Source organism: Penicillium argentinense, assembly GCF_028826775.1.
Source record: "Penicillium argentinense strain IBT 30761 chromosome Unknown utg000011l_segment0_segment0, whole genome shotgun sequence".
NCBI classification, from domain to species: domain Eukaryota; kingdom Fungi; phylum Ascomycota; class Eurotiomycetes; order Eurotiales; family Aspergillaceae; genus Penicillium; species Penicillium argentinense.
In genome coordinates this window covers 1,888,171-1,914,506 of record NW_026622670.1, presented here as the reverse complement: position 1 = coordinate 1,914,506, position 26,336 = coordinate 1,888,171, and the positions used below count along the sequence as shown (strand labels likewise).

At 51.6% G+C, this 26,336-nt stretch overlaps 9 protein-coding genes across 9 annotated transcripts; 4 read left to right on the top strand and 5 right to left on the bottom strand.

Annotated features, from left to right (window-relative positions):
• Positions 1-247: 247 nt before the first annotated feature.
• On the bottom strand, positions 248-2,905 carry N7532_011728 (fasciclin domain-containing protein; the record flags this gene model as incomplete). Its single annotated transcript, XM_056624219.1, has 4 exons — positions 248-889; positions 941-1,294; positions 1,375-2,646; positions 2,687-2,905. The coding sequence occupies 4 exons, from the start codon at positions 2,903-2,905 to the stop codon at positions 248-250; spliced, it is 2,487 nt and encodes an 828-aa protein (XP_056469207.1).
• Positions 2,906-3,644: 739 nt separating this feature from the next.
• On the bottom strand, positions 3,645-4,696 carry N7532_011727 (intradiol ring-cleavage dioxygenase; the record flags this gene model as incomplete). Its single annotated transcript, XM_056624218.1, has 2 exons — positions 3,645-3,915; positions 3,978-4,696. 2 exons carry the CDS (start codon positions 4,694-4,696, stop codon positions 3,645-3,647), a joined length of 990 nt encoding a protein of 329 aa, XP_056469206.1.
• A 935-nt stretch (positions 4,697-5,631) lies between these two features.
• Positions 5,632-7,695, bottom strand: N7532_011726 (Zn(II)2Cys6 transcription factor domain-containing protein; the record flags this gene model as incomplete). The annotated part of the gene is made up of 2 exons (XM_056624217.1): positions 5,632-7,022; positions 7,083-7,695. 2 exons carry the CDS (start codon positions 7,693-7,695, stop codon positions 5,632-5,634), a joined length of 2,004 nt encoding a protein of 667 aa, XP_056469205.1.
• A 787-nt stretch (positions 7,696-8,482) lies between these two features.
• On the top strand, positions 8,483-8,999 carry N7532_011725 (U6 snRNA-associated Sm-like protein LSm7; the record flags this gene model as incomplete). Its single annotated transcript, XM_056624216.1, has 2 exons — positions 8,483-8,657; positions 8,749-8,999. 2 exons carry the CDS (start codon positions 8,483-8,485, stop codon positions 8,997-8,999), a joined length of 426 nt encoding a protein of 141 aa, XP_056469204.1.
• Positions 9,000-10,309: 1,310 nt separating this feature from the next.
• N7532_011724 (uncharacterized protein) lies at positions 10,310-12,597 on the bottom strand (the record flags this gene model as incomplete). The annotated part of the gene is made up of 2 exons (XM_056624215.1): positions 10,310-11,125; positions 11,182-12,597. 2 exons carry the CDS (start codon positions 12,595-12,597, stop codon positions 10,310-10,312), a joined length of 2,232 nt encoding a protein of 743 aa, XP_056469203.1.
• A 2,331-nt stretch (positions 12,598-14,928) lies between these two features.
• N7532_011723 (uncharacterized protein) lies at positions 14,929-18,782 on the bottom strand (the record flags this gene model as incomplete). Its single annotated transcript, XM_056624214.1, has 2 exons — positions 14,929-15,870; positions 15,930-18,782. 2 exons carry the CDS (start codon positions 18,780-18,782, stop codon positions 14,929-14,931), a joined length of 3,795 nt encoding a protein of 1,264 aa, XP_056469202.1.
• A 386-nt stretch (positions 18,783-19,168) lies between these two features.
• N7532_011722 (CCAAT displacement transcription factor COY1) lies at positions 19,169-21,499 on the top strand (the record flags this gene model as incomplete). Its single annotated transcript, XM_056624213.1, has 1 exon — positions 19,169-21,499. The coding sequence occupies one exon, from the start codon at positions 19,169-19,171 to the stop codon at positions 21,497-21,499; it is 2,331 nt and encodes a 776-aa protein (XP_056469201.1).
• A 1,897-nt stretch (positions 21,500-23,396) lies between these two features.
• On the top strand, positions 23,397-24,225 carry N7532_011721 (uncharacterized protein; the record flags this gene model as incomplete). Its single annotated transcript, XM_056624212.1, has 2 exons — positions 23,397-23,663; positions 23,728-24,225. 2 exons carry the CDS (start codon positions 23,397-23,399, stop codon positions 24,223-24,225), a joined length of 765 nt encoding a protein of 254 aa, XP_056469200.1.
• A 231-nt stretch (positions 24,226-24,456) lies between these two features.
• N7532_011720 (rRNA 2'-O-methyltransferase fibrillarin family protein) lies at positions 24,457-26,112 on the top strand (the record flags this gene model as incomplete). Its single annotated transcript, XM_056624211.1, has 3 exons — positions 24,457-24,502; positions 25,186-25,337; positions 25,402-26,112. The coding sequence occupies 3 exons, from the start codon at positions 24,457-24,459 to the stop codon at positions 26,110-26,112; spliced, it is 909 nt and encodes a 302-aa protein (XP_056469199.1).
• Positions 26,113-26,336: the final 224 nt, after the last annotated feature.

Below are 26,336 nucleotides of genomic sequence, written 5' to 3'. Positions count from 1 at the left end.
GCACAGGATTTGATTGTATCGGAGGGAATGATGCCTTCTGATGGTATGTGTGGAAGTCTCATGGTCTCAATACATTTTGTTTGACCGAACAAGGGGCAGCGGACCATGCTGCCAGACTATCTCATGGAAATACAGACAGATAAAGAATGAAGAAACCTCAAATCTCATCCTGGCGCAAACTATTTTGATAAATACTCCGAGTCATACTCCAACGTCACGTGCTAACCACGTGCCCTTACTCACTCCATCACAGCTCCGCCCGGGGCATCCCCTTACATTCATCGAAACTATCTTTCAACGTTTCCATCGATATCTCTTCCAGACCATCTTTCTCACCAACATGAAGCTTCTTTGGCGGCACCAATACTTGGTCCAAAACATGTAAAACGCCATCCCGCGCCAAAACATCATGGACTCTGATCGTGTCAACCCCATTTATCCGCATGACAACAGACATACCAGGCCACGAAACATCGACGCTGAGCTTTCGATTTTTCAAAAGCGTCGTCAGTTTTATATGAACCGAAGCGCCTCTCTTACCGGATCCGAACTCGTACATGTGTCCATGCTGATCGTACAGGATGTCTGAATACAATGTGCGGTCCGGAACAAGGTGGTACCGCAGTAAGGCTTGCAGACATTTCTTGCCGCCCTCTGAGAAAAGGTACTCGTTTGCATGTGGTCCAAGACGATTGAAAGCAGCATTCGTCGGGGCGAATGTCGTGCCGCTGTGCTTAATGTCACCCGTCAGATGGTGAGCCAGCTCTGCCTTTTCAAGACCCAAGGCAAAGGTGCTGAAGTGATCTGGAAGGAGTCTGAGAATCGTGCTTGTGTTTGGTGGTGGGATTAGGGGCGTGTTGATCTGGTGGAGAATGCCATTGCTTCCAATCTGGAAGCGGTTAATCGCTTGCTTACGACTCTTAGGGGCTTGGATACCTACTATATCACCTGCAATGACCTCACTCGCCCCGTTCAATACGACCTGGCGCTGATGTCTGCTCGCCACAATGCGTTGTGGCATATTCTTACCCAAGCTGGTCTCATTCAGTGCCGTGGGCAGTGTCTGCTGATTCTTCACTCGACGAAAATCAAGCCTCTTCGGCAAGATGTGATACTGCAGAAGCTCATTGATGAACGAAGGCTGATGTCGACGGTCAAGGAGCCTGTCTATAGCACTGTTGGTCGGGGCCAAGAGGGTATAATTTCCCTCGCTGCTATTGAGCAGCGTGACCAAGTCGTCATGGTTCTTGAGGAGCTCGGCTAGTCGAAAGGTCTTTCGGCTCTCGTTGATGAGCTCCCAGAGCGTGTGGTTTTCCATGCAGAATCGCGGTGAAAGAAAGAAATGGGAGCAATGTCCCTCCCAGCTGTCGCGACCTCTGCCATCTCCAGGCCAGCCGTCATTGCCTCGTCCGCTATCACCACCGCGTCCAGGGCCTTCGGGGCAGCAACATCCCCTTCCTGGACCTCCATACCCAGGACCGCGACCATATCCTGGAAGACCACCGCCCCATCCAGGGTCACAGCGGCCTCCTCCAGGTCCTCCGCCCCCAGGCCATCCTCTACCACCTCCAGGGCCGCCTCCAGGACCGCCACCTCCTCCAGGACCACTTCCACCACCACCCCCTCTTCCTCCTCCGCCGGGGCTTCCTCCGCCACCCCCAGGTTCACTACCACCACCTCCGCCAGGTCCCCCACCACCAGGGCATCCAACTCCCCCGCCAGGTCCTCCCCCTCCTCCAGGACCGCTGCCACCTCCTCCACCAGGGCCACTTCCACCACCACCGGGCCATCCACCACCTCCACCGGGACTGCCTCCGCCTCCTCCAGGTCCACTGCCACCACCTCCTCCAGGACCTGGCCCGCCGGGTTCACCACCACCGGGCCATCCACCTCCGCCTGGACCACCTCCGTCACCGGGATCTTTTCCAGGCCAACCTCCACCGGGACCGCATCCAGGACTGCCACCATATCCTGGAGGACCACGATCAGGGGGACCGCCTCCCCAGCCAGGGCCATCACCATAACCTGGTCGACCACCGCCATAGCCTGGAGGACCGCGATCAGGAGGACCGCCTCCCCAGCCAGGGCCACCCCCATAACCTGGTCGACCACCGCCATAGCCTGGAGGACCGCGATCTGGAGGACCGCCTCCCCAGCCAGGGCCACCCCCATAACCTGGTCGACCACCGTCATAGCCCGGAGGACCGCGATCTGGAGGACCGCCTCCCCAGCCAGGGCCACCCCCATAACCTGGTCGACCACCGTCATAGCCTGGAGGACCGCGATCAGGGGGACCGCCTCCCCAGCCAGGGCCATCACCATAACCTGGTCGACCACCGTCATAGCCCGGAGGACCGCGATCAGGAGGACCGCCTCCCCAGCCAGGGCCACCCCCATAACCTGGTCGACCACCGCCATAGCCCGGAGGACCGCGATCAGGGGGACCGCCTCCCCAGCCAGGACCATCACCATATCCAGGGAGGCCACGTTCAGGAGGGCCACCGCCCCAGCCAGGGCCACGATCAGGAGGACCGCCACCCCAACTAGGATCTTCACGTGGATCCGGACCACCTCCTCTGTCAGGCCCTCTGTCTGCGTCTCCATAACCGGGATTCTCGCCATATCCCGGAACCCATTCCTTATCGGCTTCATACTGGGCAGCCTTCAACCCCCCATCCAAGCTCACATCAAGACCCAGCAAGCCCATCGCAACCTCCGTAGCCGGTTGATTGCTATTTTGAGATAGCTCGGTCATTCTCAGCCACCAAGAATCGACCTCGGTGTCTTCGTCTTGACCGGATTCATTGTTGGCAAGTAAACTAGCATCATCGGCCAAAACCTCTTGATCGGGAATAATCACAGCAGCGCATAGAGATGTCGCCGCGGACAGAAGTATGAACCGCATGACGACTGGTCGTGATTTGGAGACCGTCGTCGCATGAAATTCACCAAAAATAAGAAGAAAGCAGAGAGTAAGACGAGAAACAAGGCGCCGGGGCCCAGATCTATAGATCCCTTCCAGGCTAGTTCGAACATTGTCCCTCTCCTCTCCCATTTACCCCGTGTTTTAACGAGTGTTGCACTGCATCTTGTCCAACAGTCGCGGAGAGATAATGGATAACCGTAAATGGCCAAACCATAAAATCCGATGAGGTATTTGAGACGAGCCTGTGCTTGTGGCGAGTTGTACAGAGCACAGCTTTTGGATATACACGAGGCAATCACGATGCATAGTCCAATCATTTATCTTTTGATGAGTTATATTCCGAGGTGGATGTTGCAATTGGAAACACCGCGTGGAGAGTCCATCACCGGATCACACTTGTGATGCCTATCGTCGGTACCTTGGGGTCGACTTGCTTATTGCATATGTTGTGTACTTCAAGTTCAGTGCTGCGTGGATGAAGATTATTGGTTATATGCTAGCATTGTTATTCATAGAATCTAGCTTGTATTGTATTCATTCATTTGAGTTATTGAGGTATCTAAAAAAGGTAGAAAAAAAGGCAATAAATCAGTCGAGTCATTCACATCCAACTTCGCACTCGCAGCTCCCAGGATCTGCTTTGAAAGTCCCTTTATACATAAATCATCATGTAACATGGTAGCATGTCGTCATTTTTGGCTCTATTCGCGCGAAGAGTTTAATCGAGGTCAGGAATGGGCAACCCATTCACAATCTTGACCTTCCGGCCCAATTTGTCCAAGGCGACCTTGGAGTTGTATGCACGGAGCTTACTTGTCTCTGCATCGGAGACGAGGACAAAGTCATAGGTGAGCAGAGCCTGGCCCTCTGGTACACCGTACTTTTTGGCGAACTCGGGACCAACCTTGCCGATGTCGACTGTCAACGAGTCCTTGACACCGAAGACCGCGTCGGAGGTTTCGTAGGGGTCATTGCGGAGGTAGAGGGCACTGGACTGGTCAGCAGGATGTTCCGAAATAAATGTGAATCCGAGAAGAATGGAAGAACATACGTAATCAAATGGTCGTAACCCTCCTTCTCAAACATGAAATGCATATGCGACGGCCGATACGGGTGACGATGCAACTTCTTCAACAACCGGCCAACCGGTCCATCATGAGGGATCGGATACGGCACTGGAGTAATCGCCTTAAACCAGAAAATCCCCTCTTTATCCGAGCGCATAATACAGCGCCCATCGGGCCCCTCCCGCCCAGCATACTGCACATCATAGTGGCCTGATGAATCCGTCTCCCAGATATCTATCTTCACCCCCTCAATGGGCCGACCCTCGGTATCGCGCAAAGTACAAACGACCAGCAACGGCTCGCCCTTGGGATCGTGCGACATGGAGTCACCGGCGGGCATTTCCTCCGCGTCGTGCGTGTGGAAGGGGCCCAGCACGGTACCCTCGGTGGAACCGCGGGGTTTGGGGTGGTCGATGCTGTCGACGAGGATGGAGAGGCCCAGGACGTCGGACAGCAGGATGAATTCCTGCCGGACGTCTGTGCAGATCTGGCCGACTTCCGTGAGGAAGCGGAGGCCGGTCATCCATTCGTCGCTGCTCAGTCGGGTTTCGCGGGCGAAGTCGTGCAGGTGTGTGACGAGGCGCTCGAGGACGTATTTCATGCGCGCGTCCTCGCAAAGCGAATTGATCGTGATCACATTCTCCGTGATATTCTCCGCCGTGAGGTCTTTCATTGGCGGGATCTTGACGAGGGAGGGATCCATGGTGTGTGGGTTGAGGGTTGGATGTTGATTCTTCTCCAATTGCGCTCGATCTGTGGGTGCGGCCGGGGGAGAAGCGGAAGGAAGGGAATCCGGGGGCTCTGGTTTATATTCAAGTTTCCCAAGGTCGGGACTTGCGAGTGCGCCGCATTGCCGGTGGTGGGGGAGCTGGTTGCGGGTTTGCGAATTGCTGGAGCTGTGCAGTTCCCCGCAGAAGCTCCGCACCCACTCAGCGCGGCAGAATTACTACGAGGCCCGGGAATCCCCCACCGGATGTTTCGACATTTGGTCCGCGATTGTACATCACCGGTATTTGCAAATGTATTATGCTGTTAGTATACATATATGTGTATTTTGCGACATCTCATCATACCCCTCATTATCAGATGCCGTCAAGTATGGAAGAGAATATACCCGTTATGGCACGACACACGCGGAATGGATTCCTCACATTGGTCAGCATCTTATAAGCATGAGGCACGGTGGGGCGACGGTTGATGTATATCCGCAAAGCGACCTTAGGCTTTACCTAGTAGGTAACATACCAATGTATGTACTGCCGGAGCATGCAAGTCCGCTTCCTGGCAAAGTATCATGTGATGCCAAGCAAGCCCTGGAGATCGTCCATCTGAAGTATATCCGAAGAGATAAATCCGGGGTAAAGTGGAGTTGGCCCCAGGAGACGAAGATCGCCATTGCAGTATGATCAGACCACTACGCTGATATACGCTGATTCCGTAATAATTGAGTAAAAATATTCGAATAAACCGTGATCTCCAAAATGCAGAAAACATCAATCGTGGACGTGGTATGTACGCTGAAAGAGCCTCCAACCGATCCGATTTCGCCGTCGCTCGTGACTATACAACACAACAGAGACAAAAGGGAAAATATATACACATCAAGAAAAAAAATCCGGAGATCGTAGTCGGTGCAGACTATGCCTGCACCATCCACCGCTCACGTTCACGATCCGCGTCTTGGTCATTGTAAGCATTGTCACGATGAGGATGAGCAGTGCCATTTTCAGCAGGTCGCTCAACAGAACGCTCAGCAGGACGCTCCAGGCCAGCGCCAGCGCCGGCACCGCGCTCCTTTTCTTGAACGGCAGCCGCAACCCGAGCGTGATGATCAACGGTGTCGAGAATGGCCTGCATCAGCCGCTGATTGGCATCTGGATCTTCGTCGTCAGCATGTCGAGAGTGCCCATGCTGCGGCGGCAGTTGATGCTGCTGCGTACGACAACTGCCCTCTGTCTCACTCATAGCTCTCCGTGGGGAATTCCCTGGAGGAGGCACCCCCAATGAGGTACCTGAGCCGGGTGCGATATGAGGAGCACCAGGCGCAGACTCTCGACGGTTATGAAAATATTGCTGATCAAGGTAGGGCTCGGGACGGCGTTCTCGTTCACGCTCGGCCGACACCGGGTACTTAGGGGGAGATGTAAGGCCGTGAGGAGGCATGGAGGGAAACCGATCATCCTCGAATCCTTCGCGTGGCTCACGCGGCTCACGGTGCTCGCGCATTTCGCGCGTTTCGCGATTTTCACGAATCTCACGAACCTCTCGTGGCGCAGCTGGGTACCAATTGGTGGCTCGCAGCTCCTCTTCCTTGACATCCCTCCACGAGCACTTGGCGTGCTTCTTGGTGCAGCCCATGCACGCGGTCAGGTTCTTCAAGCAATCCATGTTGAGCCGGCGGCACCGATCACAGGGTGGGGTGACTCGCTCCCCACGCTGCAGCTCTTCCATGCGGGCCACCATCTCTAGCTTGAAGGGACCACCATCATCTTTCTCTTGGGGTGTAGTCTTTGGCGGTGGCAGCAACGACGACGGGGTGCTCGGAATGGCCACTGGGGTAGCGGAAGGGTTATGTTGGCTTTGCTCGGCTGGCTCCGATGCCCGTGGTCGAGGCCGAGGCAAGTGAGGAGTGATGGGGCCCGAGGCATCATCGTAGCCGCGCGCTTGACGATCGGCCGTGGTGAAGAATTTTTTCATCAACTCGGCTCGAGTGGTGGGTGAGGCGCCTTTGATCGAGGTCCCGTTGATAATCGTCACATTTTCTGTGTTGGAATGGGAAAACATGAATTGAGATGACAGCGGATTGTCCTCGGGCAGCTCCGTCTCAGGGCGGTTCACGTTGACGGCCACGAAGCCGGACGGAGAGGATTGAGAATTACCATTTGTTGCACCATGACCGTTGGAATCTCGCCAGGTATCTCCAGCCGCGCGCGATTGATTATGCAAAGAAGCGTCGTTTTCTCGACGGCTGACGATAGCGGTACGGCGGTTCTTCAGGCGGTAGCTCAGTTGACGGGCTCTAGCAGACACTGTGCATGGTTAGAAAATAATCACAACAGATCTGGAAGTGCGTAGCAATTAGTACTTACCCTGATCAGCCATCTGAATTATCTGTTGCAAATTCTTCTCCAGAATCTCCAAGGCACCCAGTTCCTTCTCCTCATCCTCGATGATCGGCTGTGGGGGAATCATCTTCTGGGGCATGCCCGAGGCGATCAGCACAAAGTCCTCCTCGCTGATCTCCACGCGACACTGCTTGGTATAGAACTGACAGACGCGCACGCCATTGCGGGACTTTTCCAAGTTGAACTGCTCGGGCTTGCTCTTGGCAAACTCGACCACATCCAACCAAGTCACCGTCGGACCATCCTTGCCATGCGACTTGATCACGCGTGGGGGTCCGTCGAACAAGCGCTCGAAGCGCTTAATCAAGATCGGGCCTAGCGGGCATGCGCCGAGGTTCCCAGCGATACTCTCGTGGCGCTGCAGCACCCCATCGTATTCGCCGACCAGGTGGATAATGGCGGGCATGCTATCATCGGGGGAGACCAGAGGGAGGTTATCGGGATACTGGCGGGCGAGATAATTGATCTGCAGGTGGTTGGCCTGCGTCTTCTGGACTTTGGACTGTGGCGGGTGGTCTGCGGTCGGGGACCGGGGCCGTTTGTTGGATGCCTCTGCGGGCGGAGCGTAGGACTCCATTGTTGGAATAGGGAGGGAAAGACCAGCGGGAGGAGACGTAGACGGGGTCGAGAGGGTGGTCGATCGATCAGGCTGAAAATTGGGGCCACGAGGGAGGCAATCACCAGTGGTGCGCGAGGGCGGCTGCGTCCAGGGCGAGAGCGGAGGACACGATGCGCGGAGATCGCAAAGACCGCTAGAAGAGTGGAAGGCGACGAACCATGAAGTGTGTCGGTAGATGGGGGAAGGGAAGGGAGTGACGGGAGAGAACGTGATTTAGGCTGCAGGTGAATGTACCTGAGTCTCCGAGCGCAGCGCGGCCAGTATGGGGCCGGCGCCGGCGGTACTTTCAAGTTGCTGGGCGGAAGAGCCCGGCGGGACTCCGCTACTCCGCTCGGGGGCGTCGGCCACGTCGATGTACAAGCTGTACGACGGTGGTTCGTACAATGGTATCGATAGCGACACTCAAATTTGTGGCTATATTCTGCAGACTGTAAAATATTCTCTACGACACTTGTTATCAAGAGTCGACTACAGTACTGACTACGATTAGCTCTGAAACAAGCCTTGCTGGTGGACACCTTCGGCGTGTGTTTTTCGCGGGTGCCTGTTCCGCCGGGCGGACGATGCCCTCCACTCCTCCCAGCGCAACTGTCACCGCCCCGAAAATCCCTCATAGCAGCCCAGCCTCGGTCCTGTCACCTGCCTACTCCCACTGCGGCTTGCGACTACTCCCACTCCTTTTCCACTCGCTTACCTCCTCGGGTGAACTCTTCCCCTCCTTTCCCGTTTAGCCGTGCCTTTTGCCATGTCTGAGCGAGGCTCCTTCCGTGGTGGTCGCGGGGGCCGCGGCGGCCGTCCCCAGCAGCAGAAAAGTGGCGGTGGTGGCGGTGCACAAGAGAAGCCCAAGAAGGAAAACATCCTTGACTTGAGCAAGTACATCGACAAGCAGCTCACTGTCAAGTTCAATGGCGGTCGTGAAGGTATTTCCCTATTACCGCTCTACAATTGGACTTTTTGAATTGTTCAAGGCTCTGATATATCGGAATACACCTGACTAACCATTCAACACAGCCACCGGCACGCTCAAGGGCTACGATCAGCTCATGAACCTCGTCCTCGACGACGTCAAGGAGACCATGCGCGGTAAGTATTCCCTGCAAGTAATGAGAAAGACTAGCCGCTCACTCCTTTCAGATGAGGAAGGCAACCAGACAACCCGCACCCTGGGTCTGATGGTGGCTCGTGGTACTCTGATCGTGCTGATCTCGCCCGCCGACGGAAGCGAGGAGATCCCCAACCCGTTTGTGCAGCCGGAGGAGTAAATGCTTTCTACAATTGCACGTACTGTCTCTCGAGCCTATCTCTAGAACTGGCAGTCGATGCGAGTTGCGCTCCCGTGGAGTTTCTTGGCCCCGCTCCCAATTACTGAAAAAAAGCTGCAATTATAATGAGTTCTGATTCCCTGGCGGTGGGGTCGATAATGCTCCTTGGGGGCTACGAAGGGAACGAATGCTATGCGATCTTTTCTTTTTTCTATTTCCCCCTACTTCATTTTTGGCCTTGATAGTGACCTGGTGTACTGCCGATAAGGTTGTCTGGCGCATATCGGTAGACCCAAATGGATGATTAGTTACTGAACCCTACATTAGTGTACAGTACTGTACGGAGTGGAGTAAGTCGCGGGGTGATGGCGAGAAGGTCACGATTGTGCGTGCCGTTTTGTTTAAAATCGTGACCCCAGGGTTCACCGCTTTAACATGGAGTCGCCCGGTTTCCGAATAAGGACTAGCCTCTGAGCTAAAACGATGTATCGCAAATTTAGAACACTACACGAGAGCTCGGCGCAACCACCATGAGTAAAAGGAAGATATAAGAGGAAGCCCCAAATATTCATCTCCAACGCTTTCATCATCCTCTATCGCTTCTCCGAAAAATTTATCGTCACTATGCCACCAAAGGGGAGCCGAAAGGCCGGGGTTAAGGTCGATTGGGACGATCTCGTTAATCAACCAGATGCTGAAATAAAAAGTGGTCATTCTGAATCCACAAAGCAGCATGTCAAGCATGTTTGGCTCAATTCTCAAAGATTCTTTCTCTCATTCACCTTGTTGTTACTGTTATTATTATTGTTTTTCGGCTGGCACTAAATTGTAGTCCTAGGTTTACGCAGCTACTTAACCCACCAGACTACAGATACTGGCTTGAAAATATCACGCTGAGAGTAATCGAGGGATTTCTTCTAGGGCTGCTGCGAATATTCGCCGAATATTCGCAATCCCCGAATTATTATGTAATCCTCCAGGATGATGAGGATGATGATGGTTGACTAATTAAGTATATGCTAGTTAGTTACTTGGTTACGTAGAGGGTTAAGGTAAGATTTCTATACTTGTAAGTCTTGTAGAGTAGGAATATAAGGAGTGTAGTAGATTCTACTGCTAGACTCATCTTACTTTTAGAAGTGCGTGTTTAAAGTAGTTATACAGATTTAGAGTAAGTACTTGAAGCTAGCATGTTATGGGTATATATATTACGGATATGCGGAGTTAAATTGAATTATCATTTATAGAACACCGGAGGAAACACTAGAAATTGAGACTGCTCTCTACATAGTTGTCCAGTCGAATCACTATTACTTATAGACATCATTCAACAACATTAAAACCCTCATCGTCTCTGCCTTCATAGAGTATCTCCGTACTCCAAGTACATCTCTTCCTGCATTGAACAATCTCTCAACCGAAACTTCGGAGGCTGGGATTGCTAGGTAATCTCTAGCAGCAGCAGCCATCCGAGGGTAGTCATGTTTATGAACCCTCCACCAATCACATAACCAGTTTGGATCTTCCATATCACTAGCATCAACCCGAGCACTGTCAAAATATCGATCAATATCAGATACTTGAGGCTTATCGTGAGGCTGTAGCCTTCGTAACATCCGGCTTCCAACTTTTTGCTTCTTGTGACTGGGCTCTGAGGGCTCTGCTATACTAAGTAGGTCTGAAGTCTCTGGATATTTGGAATAAAGGTCATCACGGAGAGATTGAAGAATCTCCCTGCTAGTGGCTTTATCTTCCAATTCGTATAGGAGGAGGTCTCCTTTCACACGAGGATCCAGAATCAGAGCAGTATAGTATGTATCAGAGATATCCATAAAAGTATAGTACTTCATATACTTCTTGATACTTTGCCTAACCGCACTTGCAATATCCTCATCAATGTCTGCAAAATCCTCCTTACGCTCCGCAGCATCATGTAGTAAACCATGAAGTTCATAATAGACCGGCACTGTGAGACTGATCTGGGGCCTTTTCTCTGAGACAAACAAGGTGAACTCATCGAATTTCGAGAGAATAGAGTGGATTTGTGAAAGTCGTTCCCAATCTTTTGTCGAGAAAGGTAGAAACTCTGTCTCGTAATGAATGAACTTCTCAAGCTGGTCCTTTGACTTAGAAGCATTAGTCTTTAGTCTTATTAAAGTATCGTTGAGTGCTAGTAGCTCACCTTTAGAGCGTCACTTATCATGCGGAAGGTAGAATTCCATCGTGTATCAACATCATATTGAATGAACTTTTCGGGAAGGTTCATACGCTTGCAATTGTTTTTCCACGCCTGTCTGCGTTGAGGACTTCGGTGGATCCAGATAGCCAGGATACGAAGCTTAGCGAGTGGTTCAAGTGTATGGAATGAGTGATGTTCCCCTCTATCAAGGTTATCACAGATAGAAGTGGCCTCTTCTGTATTACCAGACTTGAGAGCGGAAAGGATATCCTTCACGATCAGGTTGATAATATGCGCTAAACACCGCACATAGCTTCCTAGACCACAGAATAAGGTATTCGCTCCGGACTGCTGTAACTTTTCAAAGAGTTGTAGCACCATCCGCTCATTATTGCGAGCGTTATCACCAGTAATTGAGAGTAATTTGTGCTCAAGATTGAGTTCAATAAGTAATGTTTCAATAGCCGTAGCTAGATTCTCCCCACTGTGTGGTCCATGAAGCTCTGTAAACTCTAGGACTCTCTCACGATAATCAAATTCTTCTGTGAGCCAATGACCAATAACACCAAGGATTGGTAGGTGATTCTTGCTAGTCCAGACATCAAGAGATAAAGCAATTGTTTTGCACGTCGCCGCAAGCTCCTCTTTCAAGTTAGCGCGTTGTTGATCGAAATCTTCTAGGAGACGCTGTCGAAGGGTATGGCGAGAGGAAAAAGGGAGCGAAACCCCCGGTATATCCTTAAAGAGTTGCTGAAAGTCTGGTGATTCAATGACTGTGAAAGGCTGCTTACTGCTCACAACCCAGCGAAGAAGGTTCTTTTCAAGAATTTGTTGAATCGTGATATTTGCCTTACTGCCCCATAGGCTCAGAAGAGTAGATTTAGGTGTAGTAATCACTTGCTCAGGGCCATTAGGGGGTAAAATCCCATGTTTCTCCTTCAAATGGAGCCGAATATTAGTGGTAGAAGTCTGTCGCTTCGAATCTGTTGTAGACCAGTTGCATTTCTTCCCTGTGGCTTTATCAATAGCCGTACAACTGATTTCGCGATCGATGAGCCTCTTCTTTCTGCTTCTCTTTTCGATCCATTCGCTAGAGAACTCTCTAATATGAAGAAAACCCCATAACCAGTCGTTTTTCAGTGTTTTTAGGCGGGAAATTTGGGAACCAGTAGCTGGAGGAGGTAGTTGAGAGGCTGATTCTGAAGGTAACACTTCATCCAGAGAATCAAGATAAGAATCGGTGTCTGCAGTCACAACTGACAGATCAGACGTATGCGGTAGAGGCAGTAGGCTAAGCTCTTCTGGATGCTGAGCTATCGGATTCTCTATTAGGTTTGATAGCCAGTCTTCAGAGGGGGCTTCATCTTCATAGCCATCGTTTAGAGCAAGGTAATTCGGATGGTTCCCACGAGTCAGCATCTTGGGCGATAAATATCTCTGCAAAGAGTCAAGAATATAGCACGAATTGTACAGAAGAGTGATTTTGCATTGGGAGACTAGGAATTATTTTTTTTGCTCCACTATTCAACCTGCACGTGACATCTTGCGAATATTATTCGTATTCGCAGCCTATAGTGCGAATAATTATTCGCACACTTTTAGTATTGCGAATAAAACTGCGAATAATATTCGCAACAGCCCTAAAATTTTCTTCGTTGGTACCTTGATACGCACAACGTCACCTACCAGTCTGGTTTTGTTGAGTATCACGGTGGCTGAACCTTATGGCAGGGATTGGGAACAGATATATAAGAGGCATCTGGCCCCTGTAATAGATCACTCCAAAAAGTCAATCAATAAGATTCAATCAGACAATCACATATCTCACCAGGTTTCCTTGTTTTCGCACGATATCTCAGAATTTATTGGCGTGAAGAAATGAGTTGCCAATTTTCATATGAATTGTGAAGGAAGATGTCCATGGTATGTTCCTTGAAGGAAAACCGGCCCACTGATTAATCGTCCAGTTGGGGTGCACTTCACTTACCGACGAGTACGAGCTCGACATTCGTGGTAAAACTCAGCCACCAGTCAACGTCGATGACCTGTTGTTTACGGCATATCATCTCCTGGCTGTGTGTGACATAGCGTTTCCCACCTTTCGGACTTTATGTCAACTGAATACGCTGAAGAAAATGATGACCTCTACATCGGCAAGGCCTGGAACACTAGTCGAGTCATCCGGGTACATGAGGAGTAACGACCCCCTCAAATGGAAGGGCATTGAATTGTATGGTGAAGCACCCTGAAGAACCCAAGTCTCAGGTGTTTCTCATGAGGGTGCGACACCGACTCAACAATTCAAGAGGAATAAAGGTTAAGAGAAAACATCTCACCTGTTATGCGCTAATCAAAACAGGCCTATCTTCACATACACTGAGCGAAACGACAATTTGGGCCTTTGTGCCGGGGCTTGTGGTGGATGGCAGCCTTTTTTTCAGTTGTTTTACTGCCTGACCTCAAAAGTTGGAGTCTGATTGTGATGCGCTGGGTTAATTCTCGTCTATGCCAACCTGACAGGACTAAGCCCCGAACAATTCAGGAAAGCATTTGGAATATATCGAAAACTTGTTCAGCTGACCGAGGGTCCTATGTGCTTACCCCTCACCCTGTCCTAGATGCTTTTCCCTAGTTAGACTAAGTACTAGTAACGTTCGATTGGACGCAGGTTTATGAGCAGAGTTTGGAGGTTTAAGCAAATTCTTATGTATAATTTGCAAAAAAAAAAAGATATTTGCTTCAAATCGACTTCAGTTCAAAGGTGTATACCTATATAATGTCCATTCCAATCCCTAACTCTATATTCGCTGGCTTAGTTACCCTCGTATCGAATCAACAATGCTTCAACCCTATTCCATCTAGTCTAGTTGTTAAGAAGGAATCTACTTGCAGGGTATAAGGCCAGTCAATCAGGTAGGAGAAAGTGACCAAGTGGATTTACTCCAAGAGTGTTTCTTGGGGAGCTCGAAACCTACCCTTCACGGTTGACTTGATAAACATAACTTTGCTTAGGAATCAACAGGTGGGGTATACGAGATTTTGTAACCTGAAATTGCAAGTTCTTATGCAGTAGAACCCTTCAGCTAAGCCACGAATCCTCGGCGAGCTAGTGCCAAAACACCGCCTTTTCGCCTTGGGTCCTCAGTTCCCGTAAGGCCACAGGGCACCCCCATTTGGGAATAGCTTCATGTCTAGGAACCCCTTAACACTAGTAGACACTCGCGCACTCGGCACTCCACGGTATCACGAAGGTACAATAATACCTAGCAAACAAAGTTAATGTCCACAAATTTTTAGATAGTCAGCTAAGAAAAGCCAAGCACATACCGCGGGCAAGCCTCTGCCCTGAGTTACCATTGGTCTTCGAGCTTGGGTTGTTTCCTCTACCAAGATCATCTGCGCCTTCATGAATAACAATGGATCTCTGTTTACTCACGCGTAAGCCAACATAAAATGGGTTGTAACATTCCCAGACTCATACTCAGAGTAGTCCTCCTCCATCCGTCCGTCTCAGGCGTGCTTCTCGTCAAAGTTTTGAAGAAGCTTAGGAATTATGGGGATAGTCAATTCCAGAATCCAGTCTGCAGCTACACGGCTTGTAGTCGCCAGATCGAATTTAAAAAGGAGACTCCCGTGCAAAGTGCGTATGAATCTGTGTAAAATCAAAGATAGTACTAGTAGGTATCATCAAACATCCAACGCCGACACACGAATACGAAAAAAAAGACTGCACATAGTACTGGAAGCCCCTTAATCTCGCACGATCGCCTGCTCGATTTCCCCAGAGGCGAGCGGCCCCACCACCTCGCCAAAGTCACCATCCTCCCCGGCAGTAGCATCATCAGGCGGTGCCTGAGATCCACTATCCTTGAGCCGTCGGAGCCCTTCGCCGTCTTCCACCCACGGCCCCGCCTTCTCCATGCTATCGATGTACTCGACACCAATCCGCAAGTTGAGCCCGGCGCTCAGCGCACGCTCGATGCGAGCTTCGCGAGTTTCGGAGACGAGGGCGCGGAAGACGTGCACGAAGAAGCCGCCGAGAATGTCTACGCTCCAGTCCTCGGGGACGAGATCTAGAACCTCGCGGACGTCAAACCAGGCTGCAAATCGGGCGAGTAGATCGCTGGTGCGCTCGATGCGGTCTGTAAGGTCTTCAATGTGAAGAAATTCGTCGAGGAGGTGGCGGAAGAGGGTTGACTGGAGAGCTCGATCTGCGAGCTCAGGTTGGGCACCGCCAGACGATGTTGAGCTGCGAGGACCGCCGAAGAGACAGTATCGAACTGCAGAGTCATAATCCCCGAGTCCGTGTGTGAGAAGCCGGAGGGCGGCCTGGTGGTGCCCCTGTAGACCGTCGAGGATGATGCTTTCTGAGACAAGGTCGTTTTGGAAGGGTTCGATGCGCTCCAGCACATTTGTTATAGAGTATGTGATCCCGGAGGGCAGGGCAGTAGATGAGAATTGTGTACCCGATATGCCACTCAGCAGTTGTAGCAAGTGGAGGCGAGATTGCCACCACGGCTCCTTGGGTGTGTTCGCAGTGATGAAGTTCAAGTAGGTAGGTTTCGGTGGACGCAAAGCCCGGTAGGTAGAGTAGGAATCAGAGAGAGATGCCCGTGCAGCAGGGTCCGCCTCGAGGACTGAAAGGACCTCATCGAGGTAGTAGGAGATGAGGTCATCGGCGTATTGGGTATACTTGGAAGGGATTGTCAATCAAAATCTCGCTCATACGGACACTGATGTAAGAAACTTACGTGTTTAGCAAAGACCAGATGTTCCAGGTAGACTTGAACGGCATTGGGGGCTCGCTCTTTCAGCAGCTTAACCACATCTGCTGGCTCCAATCGCACTCGACTAGAGTTGTCTGCAAATACTTGGATACCCAGACCAGGATTTCGCCTCGCAAGCCAGGATCCATACTCCTCTACCAGCTGCACGTCCTTGATCTTCACCAAGTACTTTCGCATTTGCGCCTCGCAGCTAGCCGCACTGACTTCGCCGCCGGCATCTACCTCTCCATCTATAATCCTTCGCCAAGTCTTGAGCACATTGCGAGACTTCTTTTGGCTTTGGTATAGACGACTGAGGATGTAAAGTCGCTGGTACTGCTCCAAGAGTATCACCGCGCGGTCAAAGTTGCCTTTCCAGCCATCGACCAGTCGATTCAACTCTGTTCGTATCCTTGATGATGCGCGATGCTCTGCCTCCATCTGAGCATCTTGCTCGAGTAGTAGATGCAAAAGCGCAGCGTCCGTGCTATCCAGGACGTATGTTTCATCGGTAATGCTGCCATATCCTCTCTTCTGTTGCCACGAGAACAGGAAACGCTTGACCATGTTCAGAACAGCGCTGTGGATAGCTGCTGGTCCAGTTGATTGATCGCTAGATTTCTCAACTTGCTGGATATACTGCTCTGCGATGTCCGCCAAGCCGGCATGGATCCATATTCCCTGGGGCCCTTGTAGGACTTCGCATCTCAAGAGTGGAATAAAAAGCAAAGCTAGACGGGGGTCCAGGTTGCCATCCAAGATAACTTGCTCGGTGTTTTGTATCACCGCGTCTCCCCGGTGATCTGGATGCATGGAGAGAAGGTCTCCATACAACATCAAGCTTGCTTTTTGCTTGACATAATTCAGGCCAATGAATTCGGATTCAGTCTTGGGCTCCACATCCTGTATGGAATACATCAAATCAATGATTGCGCTCCGTCGTAAAAGAGTATGTCCACTAGCATCGGTCTGCTGTGCCATCCGCAGTGCATTTTCGAGTTGAATGACCAACGGATTTTTCACGAGGCGCCAGATTTGAGATCCAGACCATAATATGAGACTGCTTTGCAACTTCCCCAGCCCATGCGCGAATTTTGCTTCTTCATCATTGCGTTGGGTTTCCCAGTCCCGAGCAGCCCCGGATTCTCCCTTTTTGGAAGTTTCAGAGTCGGTCAATTCTTGGGTCTCAAAAAGTTCTTTCTCCTTCTGTAGCTGCTCAATCGTCGCTTGTGTCCTCGGGTCGGCCGTGGGGACATAGGAAGGCAGCACAGGGCTCTTAAACCGAGCCATGCGTAGAAGCTTTCCAACATCATCAAGTTCCAAGCGGCTCGGGCTGACGGTATGCTGGAAACCAACGGTGGATGAACTTGTGGCGACAGATGAAGGAATGTCTATCCATCTTTTTTGCCGCTCAAGCTCTGCGGGATCGTCATCCCACCGCTGGATCTCCAGCTGCGTACGTTGTTCGTCATTTTCTCCAACTTTGATGAGAGCGAGGATGAACTCTTCTTTGGAGCCTTCGGTTGGCTGAAGGGCTAGATCATCTTCGCCAGAGTCGATAACAACGGACTTGGGATATCGGTGGAAATTAATGGTTCCCCGTACAACCTCGCCATCCATATCAACAAACATCCCCACTCCTGGCTCCTTTTCTTCGGTTCCGGTCACAAGGAGGAACTCGGAAGGTGTGGGAGACACTACATGAGGCTGGAGCTGCTTTGAAACAGGTTGTTTTGGCAGAGGCGGGAGTGGCTTCAGGCTGTCGGGCGATGTAGATTGCTGATCACCTTCTTGGTTCTCTGCATCCGTTTGCTTCGAATTATCTTCTTCGCTCTCCTCGGAACTTGATCGTCGGGGCGTCCCAGTAGATGTGAATGGATCTGGTGTTCCCGAAGATGACCTCTCGTGCCGGGGAGTTTGCGCATGTGGTTGCAGCATCCCTACAAACGTGTTCAAGCTGCTACTCCTTCCATGGCCGTGAGGATCACCGGGAGGGGAGCTCGGATAGGATGAGGACGGCGATCGTTTCAGAGGAGTAGGCCTCTGCTGGATTTCCTCCACTCGCCCAGACTCGAAAACCTCACTTGAAGAAGAAATCGGGAATAGGGGAATCTTCTGCTGGTACTCCACTTCAAGAAGCGAGTATGAATGTGTGTCCGCTGCGCAGGCAATTGTCCCTCTGCGCGCGGCAACCAGGCAGCCGGGGAACTTGATGCTCTTGATCCGCCGCGCCTCTTCTCCTATCTGGACCAGCATTATTCGATCCTGCACCGCAATCATCACCACTGGGTTATCCCCGGACTCCTCATCTCGACTGAGATCCAATCCACCGATCCAGCTGCAGTGGTGGACCTTGGTGTTCCCGAATGCCGGGCTGAGCTCCGGCAACATATAGAACGTAACCGTGCCATTGCAGAGAACGCAGGCCTTGTTGACCGAGGCAAGTATGACGATTTGCCTGACACCTTGTCGGTCGAGGTCGGAGGGGATGCTTTGGAATGGTATAGGCAGCCGCGAAGCTAAGATGAAGGTAGGTTCATTGGAATCGTCGGAAGCTGGTGGGAGGCTGACAAAATGCAAGATCTCTGCTGCGGAGGTACCAATGTACAAGTTCTCCTCTGTTTTAAACTGGTCAGCCAAAATCTCACAAGCGATATCCGCGACATAGCGTGTTGTTGATAGCTTACCCCAGTACTCGACACAGGTGATGTAAACGTCCGAGCTGCTCTCGGTCGTCAGCGGTACGCTGTCGAAAAGCGAACGCAGCACGTAGGGCTCGGATCCGGGCGGACCAGTCCTGCGCCTCTTACGAGGACCGACTCCATCATCAGAAGCCATGATGGCTGGCTTGGTAGCGTATCCCCGCCAGCGTTGGAAACAGAGCAGCGGAAGGCGGTCAGCCGCTTGGGGCCAAAGCTTCAGGGGCCACTTAATCAGGAACGGCCGAGGCCAACGGCTGTCAGAACAGTACACAGATTCGCCTGCGGAGATCGGGGCAAAAGTCAGGTTTTCCTCCACAAAATCACGAACATTACGCGACTCTCCAATACTCAATTACCATTGGCATTATCTGCCATCATAAGTCGATTGCGTCTCGCAGCGAGCCTTATACATTGCGGAAGAACATCGGCCCGGGCCCGCCGCGTGTCCTGTTGCTCTCCGCGCGCACCTCCTTTGGTTGCGATCGAGTGTGGGGTGAACTGCGCAGACCTGGGTTGACGAGCATGGATTCCTTCGCCATTACAGAGGGCCTTGCAGCCCAGGAACGAGACCAGCCGGAACCAGCCAACAGCAAGCTGTCCGAAGAGACAAACAAGTTCCAGCGCGCTATTGCAGCCTGGCGAGGTAAAGACCCATTCGGCCTAGAATACAACCTCGTTGGAAGACATGTACTAAAATCTCAAACAGGAATTGACCTAGCCTCCACAATCGCCAAGCTCGATACGACCGCCTCAGATATTGTTGCGCAACAGCGGGATGCCCTCGTCCAGAGAAAGGATCTGGCCCAAAAGACCAAGGACTTCAAGAAACTGGAGGACGAAGCCAAACTCGCGGAGTATAAGGGACTGTTGAAGGCCTATCAGTCCTTTATCGACCTTTTGACCAACCAAGGAAAGGCGTCTTCGTCCTCGTTCCTACAACTCTACTCGTCTCTATCGGAGGCCCCGGATCCCTACCCACTTCTCGAAGCGTCCGTCGATTCTCTGGTCCTGTCAGAAGACACCGTTCCCAAACTGAGTTCCGAGCGCGACCAATTGCGGTCTTCAGTCGAGCGTCTTACAAGACAGCAAGAGGAGACCGAGAAGCGTCTCCAGGAAGAGCGTGCGGCCAGGAAGAAGCTCGAAGATAACCAAGAGACCCGAGCCAAGGAAATCGAATCTTCCTGGGAGGCAGTGCTGACGGAAAAGACCAACAATTGGGCCTCCAAAGAAAAGAGCTTAGAGGAAAAGGTGGACAACCAAGAACGTTTGATCAAGGAACTCAAGGCAAGCTACGAGGTTTCTCAGCGCCTGGTGGGAGATGATGAAAATGAGGACGCACGGAATGGTGCTACTGCGGCGGAATTGGAGCTCGTGTCTGCTGATTTGGAGAAAACAAGCTTGCGGCTGGCGGACGTGGAGGCTCGGAACGAGCAACTGCGACTAGAGCTGGCCCAGGCCGTTTCGCATTCCAATCCGGATCAGTCGACTGCTGTGGAGGATGATCCCGCGTATCAGCGTCTGCAATCGGAGAACTCCTCTTTGCTGAGGAAGCTGGATGCCGCGCGCTTTGATAAGGATTCAACACGACACTCGTGGGAGGCTAAGCTCCTCCAAGCCGAGAGAAATGCCACCAAGTCCGCCGCCGAGAGGGATGAGCTGCGCTCGCGTCTCGAGAAGGTTGCAGACTATGATGACATTCGCCGCGAACTGGAGATGATCAAGTCAATTGAATTTACAGCTGGTGATGACGAAGAGACTGATGAGACAACTGCGGAGGGCGATGCGACAGGAGCCAACGGGTCGTCAAAGACGAAAGAGAAGAATTCTCTAGAGCAGCTTTTGCTCGCCCGGAACAAAAAGTTGACGGATGATTTGGCAGTGCTGCGTGTATCAAGCCGTGATCTTCAGGGTCAGCTCGAGACCTTACGGGGCGAGCTTTCGACGACAAAGGAGGAGCTTGAGAAGTCTCGCGGTCTGTCCAGTACACTGGAAAACGACCTCCTTCAGGTGCAGCAAGAAGCAGCCAACGCCTTCCCATCCGGGGCTATGTCTGTTGCCGGTACCTACGCTTCCAGGTATCCGCACTCGTCTCGGCGTGGTGCTTCTTCGCCCACATCGTCCATTATCTCCGGGTTTGATCAGAGCACCGCTTCTGCAAACACAATGGATGCCATTCGTGCGGGAGAAGCGGTTGGAGGAGGCTCTGGTCTTCTGCCCATGATTCAAGCGCAGCGCGACCGCTTCAAGAAGAAGAACTCCGAGCTTGAAGAGGAATTGTCCAAGATGTATTCTACCGTGAAATCACTTCGGCAGGAGGTTGCGTCCCTTCAAAAGGACAACCTGGGTCTCTACGAAAAGACTCGTTATGTGTCGACATACAGCCGTGGTCAAGGAGCATCAACGTCTGCATCCTCGTTCGCAAACGCGCCCAGCTCAACATCCATTTACACCTCTTCGGAGACACCATCAGGCCTGTCCCTTGATCGGTACCAGTCTGCCTATGAGGCACGGATATCTCCTTTCGCTGCCTTCCGAGGCCGCGAATCGGCGCGCGCATACAAGCGCATGAATCTTCCCGAGCGCATCGTGTTCTCCCTCACTCGAATAATCATGGCCAATCGAACGAGTCGAAATCTGTTTGCGGGCTACTGCTTTGCGCTACACCTTTTGCTCTTCGTCATGCTCTACATGATGAGCACGGTGGAGATCGAGAAACACAGTGCTATGAGCGCTGTGGGTAGTGCAGCTGCAGCTGCATATGGCAACAGTGGCGGCGGGGTTGGCTCGGCGAGTAGTGGTGGTCAGCTGCATGGTGACGATTGGCAACAGGAGGGTTTCAACCAAGCAAGCTGAATCAAGTCCCTGAAGGGGGTCTGGTGATTCCAGTGCCCCTGCTTTTAGGGTTCAAGCGAAAACACCCATGTTTGATCTTGATAGCGAGCGCTTTCTTTTGGAGTTTCTACTGTGTTTCTACTACGGCCGATCATTGACATTCGGCGTTTTTGGGAATGAGCGGGCCCCCTCTGGCAGTGCTGAGCCCAGCTAGCTCTACATTTTTTGTTTTGGGGTTTTGTGTGTACAGTCCAGAGGCCTTACAGATGACTGATATTTGCATTCCGTGAAATATTTTTAGGTCCTATCGTCCACCAGACCAGTGTAGTATACTTGTAGCCTGTTTCAGCATGCACACGGCCCTCGAATGTTGATAGACTCGCTTGTTCTAGTCGAAAAAAGGCCGAGTGGTGTAGGCACTAAAAATATTGATCGGAAGCAAAAAGGAAACCAAAAGGTCCGAGGTGTGGAACGAACGTGGGACCTCACACTTTCCTAGGCCACTGGGCGAAAGTGAATCCAATTCTTCCTTCGACATGGGTTGTATTCAATCCAATTTGGATGTTGTTGATACATTGTGATTATTCATCCAAACTATGTAGATTGTTGTGGTTCGGATGCAAGCATACTCACTGGCTTGAGAGGATCAATTGAGACCAATTTTCGTCAATTGCCTCTACTAATTCATTCCATGATTATTGTTGAGTGATCACAAGTCGCAGCGACGTCAGTGCGAAGAAGTAGGGTGCGTTTTCAAGGTTCCTTGACGCTAGATATGGTAGATATATCTCCGCGGCATCACACTAATGTAGTCCATCGGTTAAAAGAGCCAGGATCAGAGATCGAAAGAAGGTAAATGTGGGTCGTGAATAGGGACAAAGATAGACAACATTCGTGAAAGTGGTTGGCTTGGAACAGACGTCGCCATCAGTGTAAGATGGCGTCAACTACGCGCTCGCCCACTGTAACGTGGTCCAGAAGGAGAAAATGGGGGCAAGCCACCCGTGTGGAGAGGGAGCTTTCTGAACGGTCACATTCCCCGCCCCCGTAGTGCCAGTTCACCGCTCACCACAACAACCTTACACGAGACGGTGGCTGCCCAGATTAGCCTGAAGAAATGGACATCCGCTACAGATCCTGCTCCAGCCTCCTCCAATGACATGTTCATTGTCAATCGAGCTAGCCCTGTCCCAACCGCCCTCGATCGGCCAGGGAGCCTGGACGAGAGTCTGCAGACTAACCCATCGGGGCAATCATCATGCACATCTAACCGCCCATCGTCGGCCGACTGTCCCGAGAAGATGGGATTTATTAATAGCCCGGAGAATAACCAGCCTTTCCTCAGATTGTGCTCCTTCAGCGAGCCGCCCAGTCACAAGCCCGCTGTTTGACTTAGCGCGACGCTCTCGTGACTTGGCCCAAGTGTTTTGGCAGCACCGGCGAATCGCAGGCCGTAGGGGCGTCCCCCCGCCAGTCTTGGGCGCCTCCCCGCGCCAATAAGCAGCCCTGGTGACCCCCAATCCCTGCTAGTTTCTACAGGATGCATCGATCACTTTTATTTTCGTATCCCGCATTGTTTCGAGTTAGAGGCCCTGTTACTATTTTGACAAGAAGGCAGGAAACGCCATGATTGCAATCAGCACCAAATCTATATGTATCCGGGCCTCCTGGTCGGATTCATCATCCTCATGTCAATCCCGCCTGTCGCTCCTTCCTCCTTTCTTTTCCCCCAACCTCCTTGTTTATACTAGCCTTGTTAACTGCCAGTACTGCTGAAGGCTCATCTACTCTTCCATTATCTCCTCTGACGACTGTCCTGAAGACAAACAACCCCTTCCTTGTCTATATACTACGATCCACCAACTATTCATTCTTCGAGACTCCCTCTCACCTTCCATCCTTCACAACAAAGCACACTATGCGCCTTCTACCGATTCTCCTCTCCTTGGTGGCAGCCTCAACGGCCGCCCCATCAAACTTCCTTGACGATGCATACGATTTCTCTGAAGATCTCGCCGGCTTCTATGGCAAAGTCAGCAAGTATATCAACCAACTGAAACAAAATTCAACACCGGGCGCTTTGGGATGCGACGTATCCAAGATTGCATTGCCAAGTTATGCATCTGGTCTACCGAGCTCGGATGGTTTGAGTCCACTGTATGTTGCACTTGGACGAGGAACACAGGTATGTACAGCGGCTCAGATCTCTTTCCATTTTAATAAATACTTGGTTGACTAACATGTAACAGAATTATACCTGTGCAGACAGCTCGGCAAACTCCGTTCCCGAGGCCGCTGGAGCAGTCGCGAACCTCTACAACGCCACTTGCATCGCAGCAAACCACCCAGACCTTCTGGAGATGCTTCCTGGGGTCGCCTATACGATCAGCCTGCCATCCAAGGATCTGGCACGATTCCCCCCGGCAAATATCCTATTGATGGGCCACCACTTCTTCTACGACTCAACCACCCCCGAGTTCAACCTGGATCTGCCGAACAAAAATTTCGGCATTGTGATGACCAAGAAGAAGGGCTCGATTGATGCCCCGTCGACGGCGAAGAAGGGCAAATATGGTGCTGTGTCTTGGCTATATCTCACCAACACCACCGGTACCGTTGGCAACTATGGAGAGGTCGCGGTGTATCGTGTTGACACAGCTTCCGGCTCTCCACCGGCAACCTGTGAGGGGCAGCCCAAAAACATTGAGATTGCCTACTCCGCCAACTATTATTTCTTCGGGAAATAATTGAGCACGTGATCCTTCAGTCTTTTTTTTGTACATAGATTATTTGCGTGGGTGGATGCGATTTGAACATTTGACTGGTCCGCTTTTATTCGTACTTGTTACATATTTTACCTCGCTCACGAGCGAGGAATGGAGCCAATATAGGATAATTTGACACATCAATACTCCGCACAATATTTCAGTAGCACCATCACAATCGCGACCTTCGGGGTCACGTCCCGTTGTCCAAGGATGTATCTACACAACTGGAGTATTCTCCATAATATCCACCTCAAAAGTAGGCTCTGGAAAAGTTTCTAAAGACGACATTTAGGTAGGGGCATAAACAAACATCTGTAGGGATCTATTACGTCGTGTAAAGTAGTGATGATACTCCTACCGCTGAAGGGCTCCCATAAACCACGTGATATAGCACGTGACATATTACCCACAAATTCCGCTAGCCAGTTTTCGACTAGCGCCATTCTGATTTTCTGAAAGATCCAGCAGGCGCAAAAAAATCTCGACCGTAGCAACGAGCAGCAACGGCCTTGACCCGCACGCGACAGAGCATCACCGGTCAACTGTACCAGCTGCTTGATTCAGTCATTCGGTTACTGTGTCGCATTTCAAACTTTTCAATCAACACTCTTTTCGAGTCGGTTTCCTCGCACTTTTCGATCGCACTCGGTTTGAGCATTCGCTAGCTCAACTCCCAACCTTTCCGACTCTCCAATTCAATTTCAACTCCTAAAAATTTACAAGAATGGGTTTCGCTCCTAGAGGCCGTGGTGGTCCCCCTCGTGGACGTGGTGGAGGTGATCGTGGTGGCCGCGGTGGTCGAGGTTTGTGCTCCCAACTATACAGACAGTCTGCTCCGAGGCATCGAGTCGGTTGCCAGGCTCTCAATCCCTCTGGATCACCCTACCTGCTGCTTCAATTCATCAGGAATCTAGTTCGCTAACAGGGCTTTTTCTCTAGGCGGTGGCTTCCGTGGTGGTGGTGACCGTGGCGGCCGCGGTGGTGGTCGCGGCGGTGGCCGTGGTGGCCGTGGTGCTCCCCGTGGTCGTGGTGGCCGCGGCGGTGGCCGTGGTGGTGCCGCTGGTGCCAAGGGCGGTGCTAAGGTCGTCATTGTAAGTGATGGGAACACAATGGACTTGAATCCAAAGTCATTGACTAACCACTTTTTTTCTGTAGGAGCCCCACCGTCACGGCGGTGTCTTTGTTGCCCACGGTGGTAAGGAGGATCTGCTGGTCACCAAGAATTTGACCCCCGGCGAGGCCGTGTATGGCGAGAAGCGCATCTCCGTCGAGGGCCCTGCCGGCGATGACGGTGCTGTTACCAAGATCGAGTACCGTGTGTGGAACCCCTTCCGTTCCAAGCTGGCTGCCGGTATCCTGGGTGGTCTCGACAACATCTACATGAAGCCTGGCAGCAAGGTCCTCTACATTGGTGGTGCCAGCGGAACTTCTGTCTCTCACGTCGCTGATATTGTTGGTCCTACCGGTAACGTCTACGCCGTTGAGTTCTCTCACCGCTCCGGTCGTGACCTGATTGGCATGGCCACCCACCGTACCAACGTAATTCCCATTGTTGAGGACGCTCGTCACCCCCTCCGTTACCGCATGCTCATCCCCATGGTCGATGTCATCTTCGCCGATGTTGCCCAGCCCGACCAGGCCCGCATCGTCGGCCTGAATGCCCACATGTTCCTGAAGGACCAGGGTGGTGTCCTTGTCTCCATCAAGGCCAACTGTATCGACAGTACCGCTGCCCCCGACGTTGTGTTCGCCAGTGAGATCCAGAAGATGCGTGGCGAGAAGATCAAGCCCAAGGAGCAACTGACTCTGGAGCCCTTCGAGCGTGATCACTGCATTGTCGGCGCCGTCTACAACCGCTCCTCATAAATGGGATTTTCTCATCTGGTCATGTCTAATCTGCTCATGTCTCCCAAACCTTTTCTTTATCAGTTCCATTTCACTTTTCCCCAAGGCGTCTAGTGTTGCACGATGAATTCACTGCTTTTTTATTCTCCCGTGATTGGTTTTCTTTATCCCTGTACAATTGCTTGCGTCACAAAATTTAGGTATCAGTCCGGGGAAAATGCACACATTGAAATGATGATTTGTTC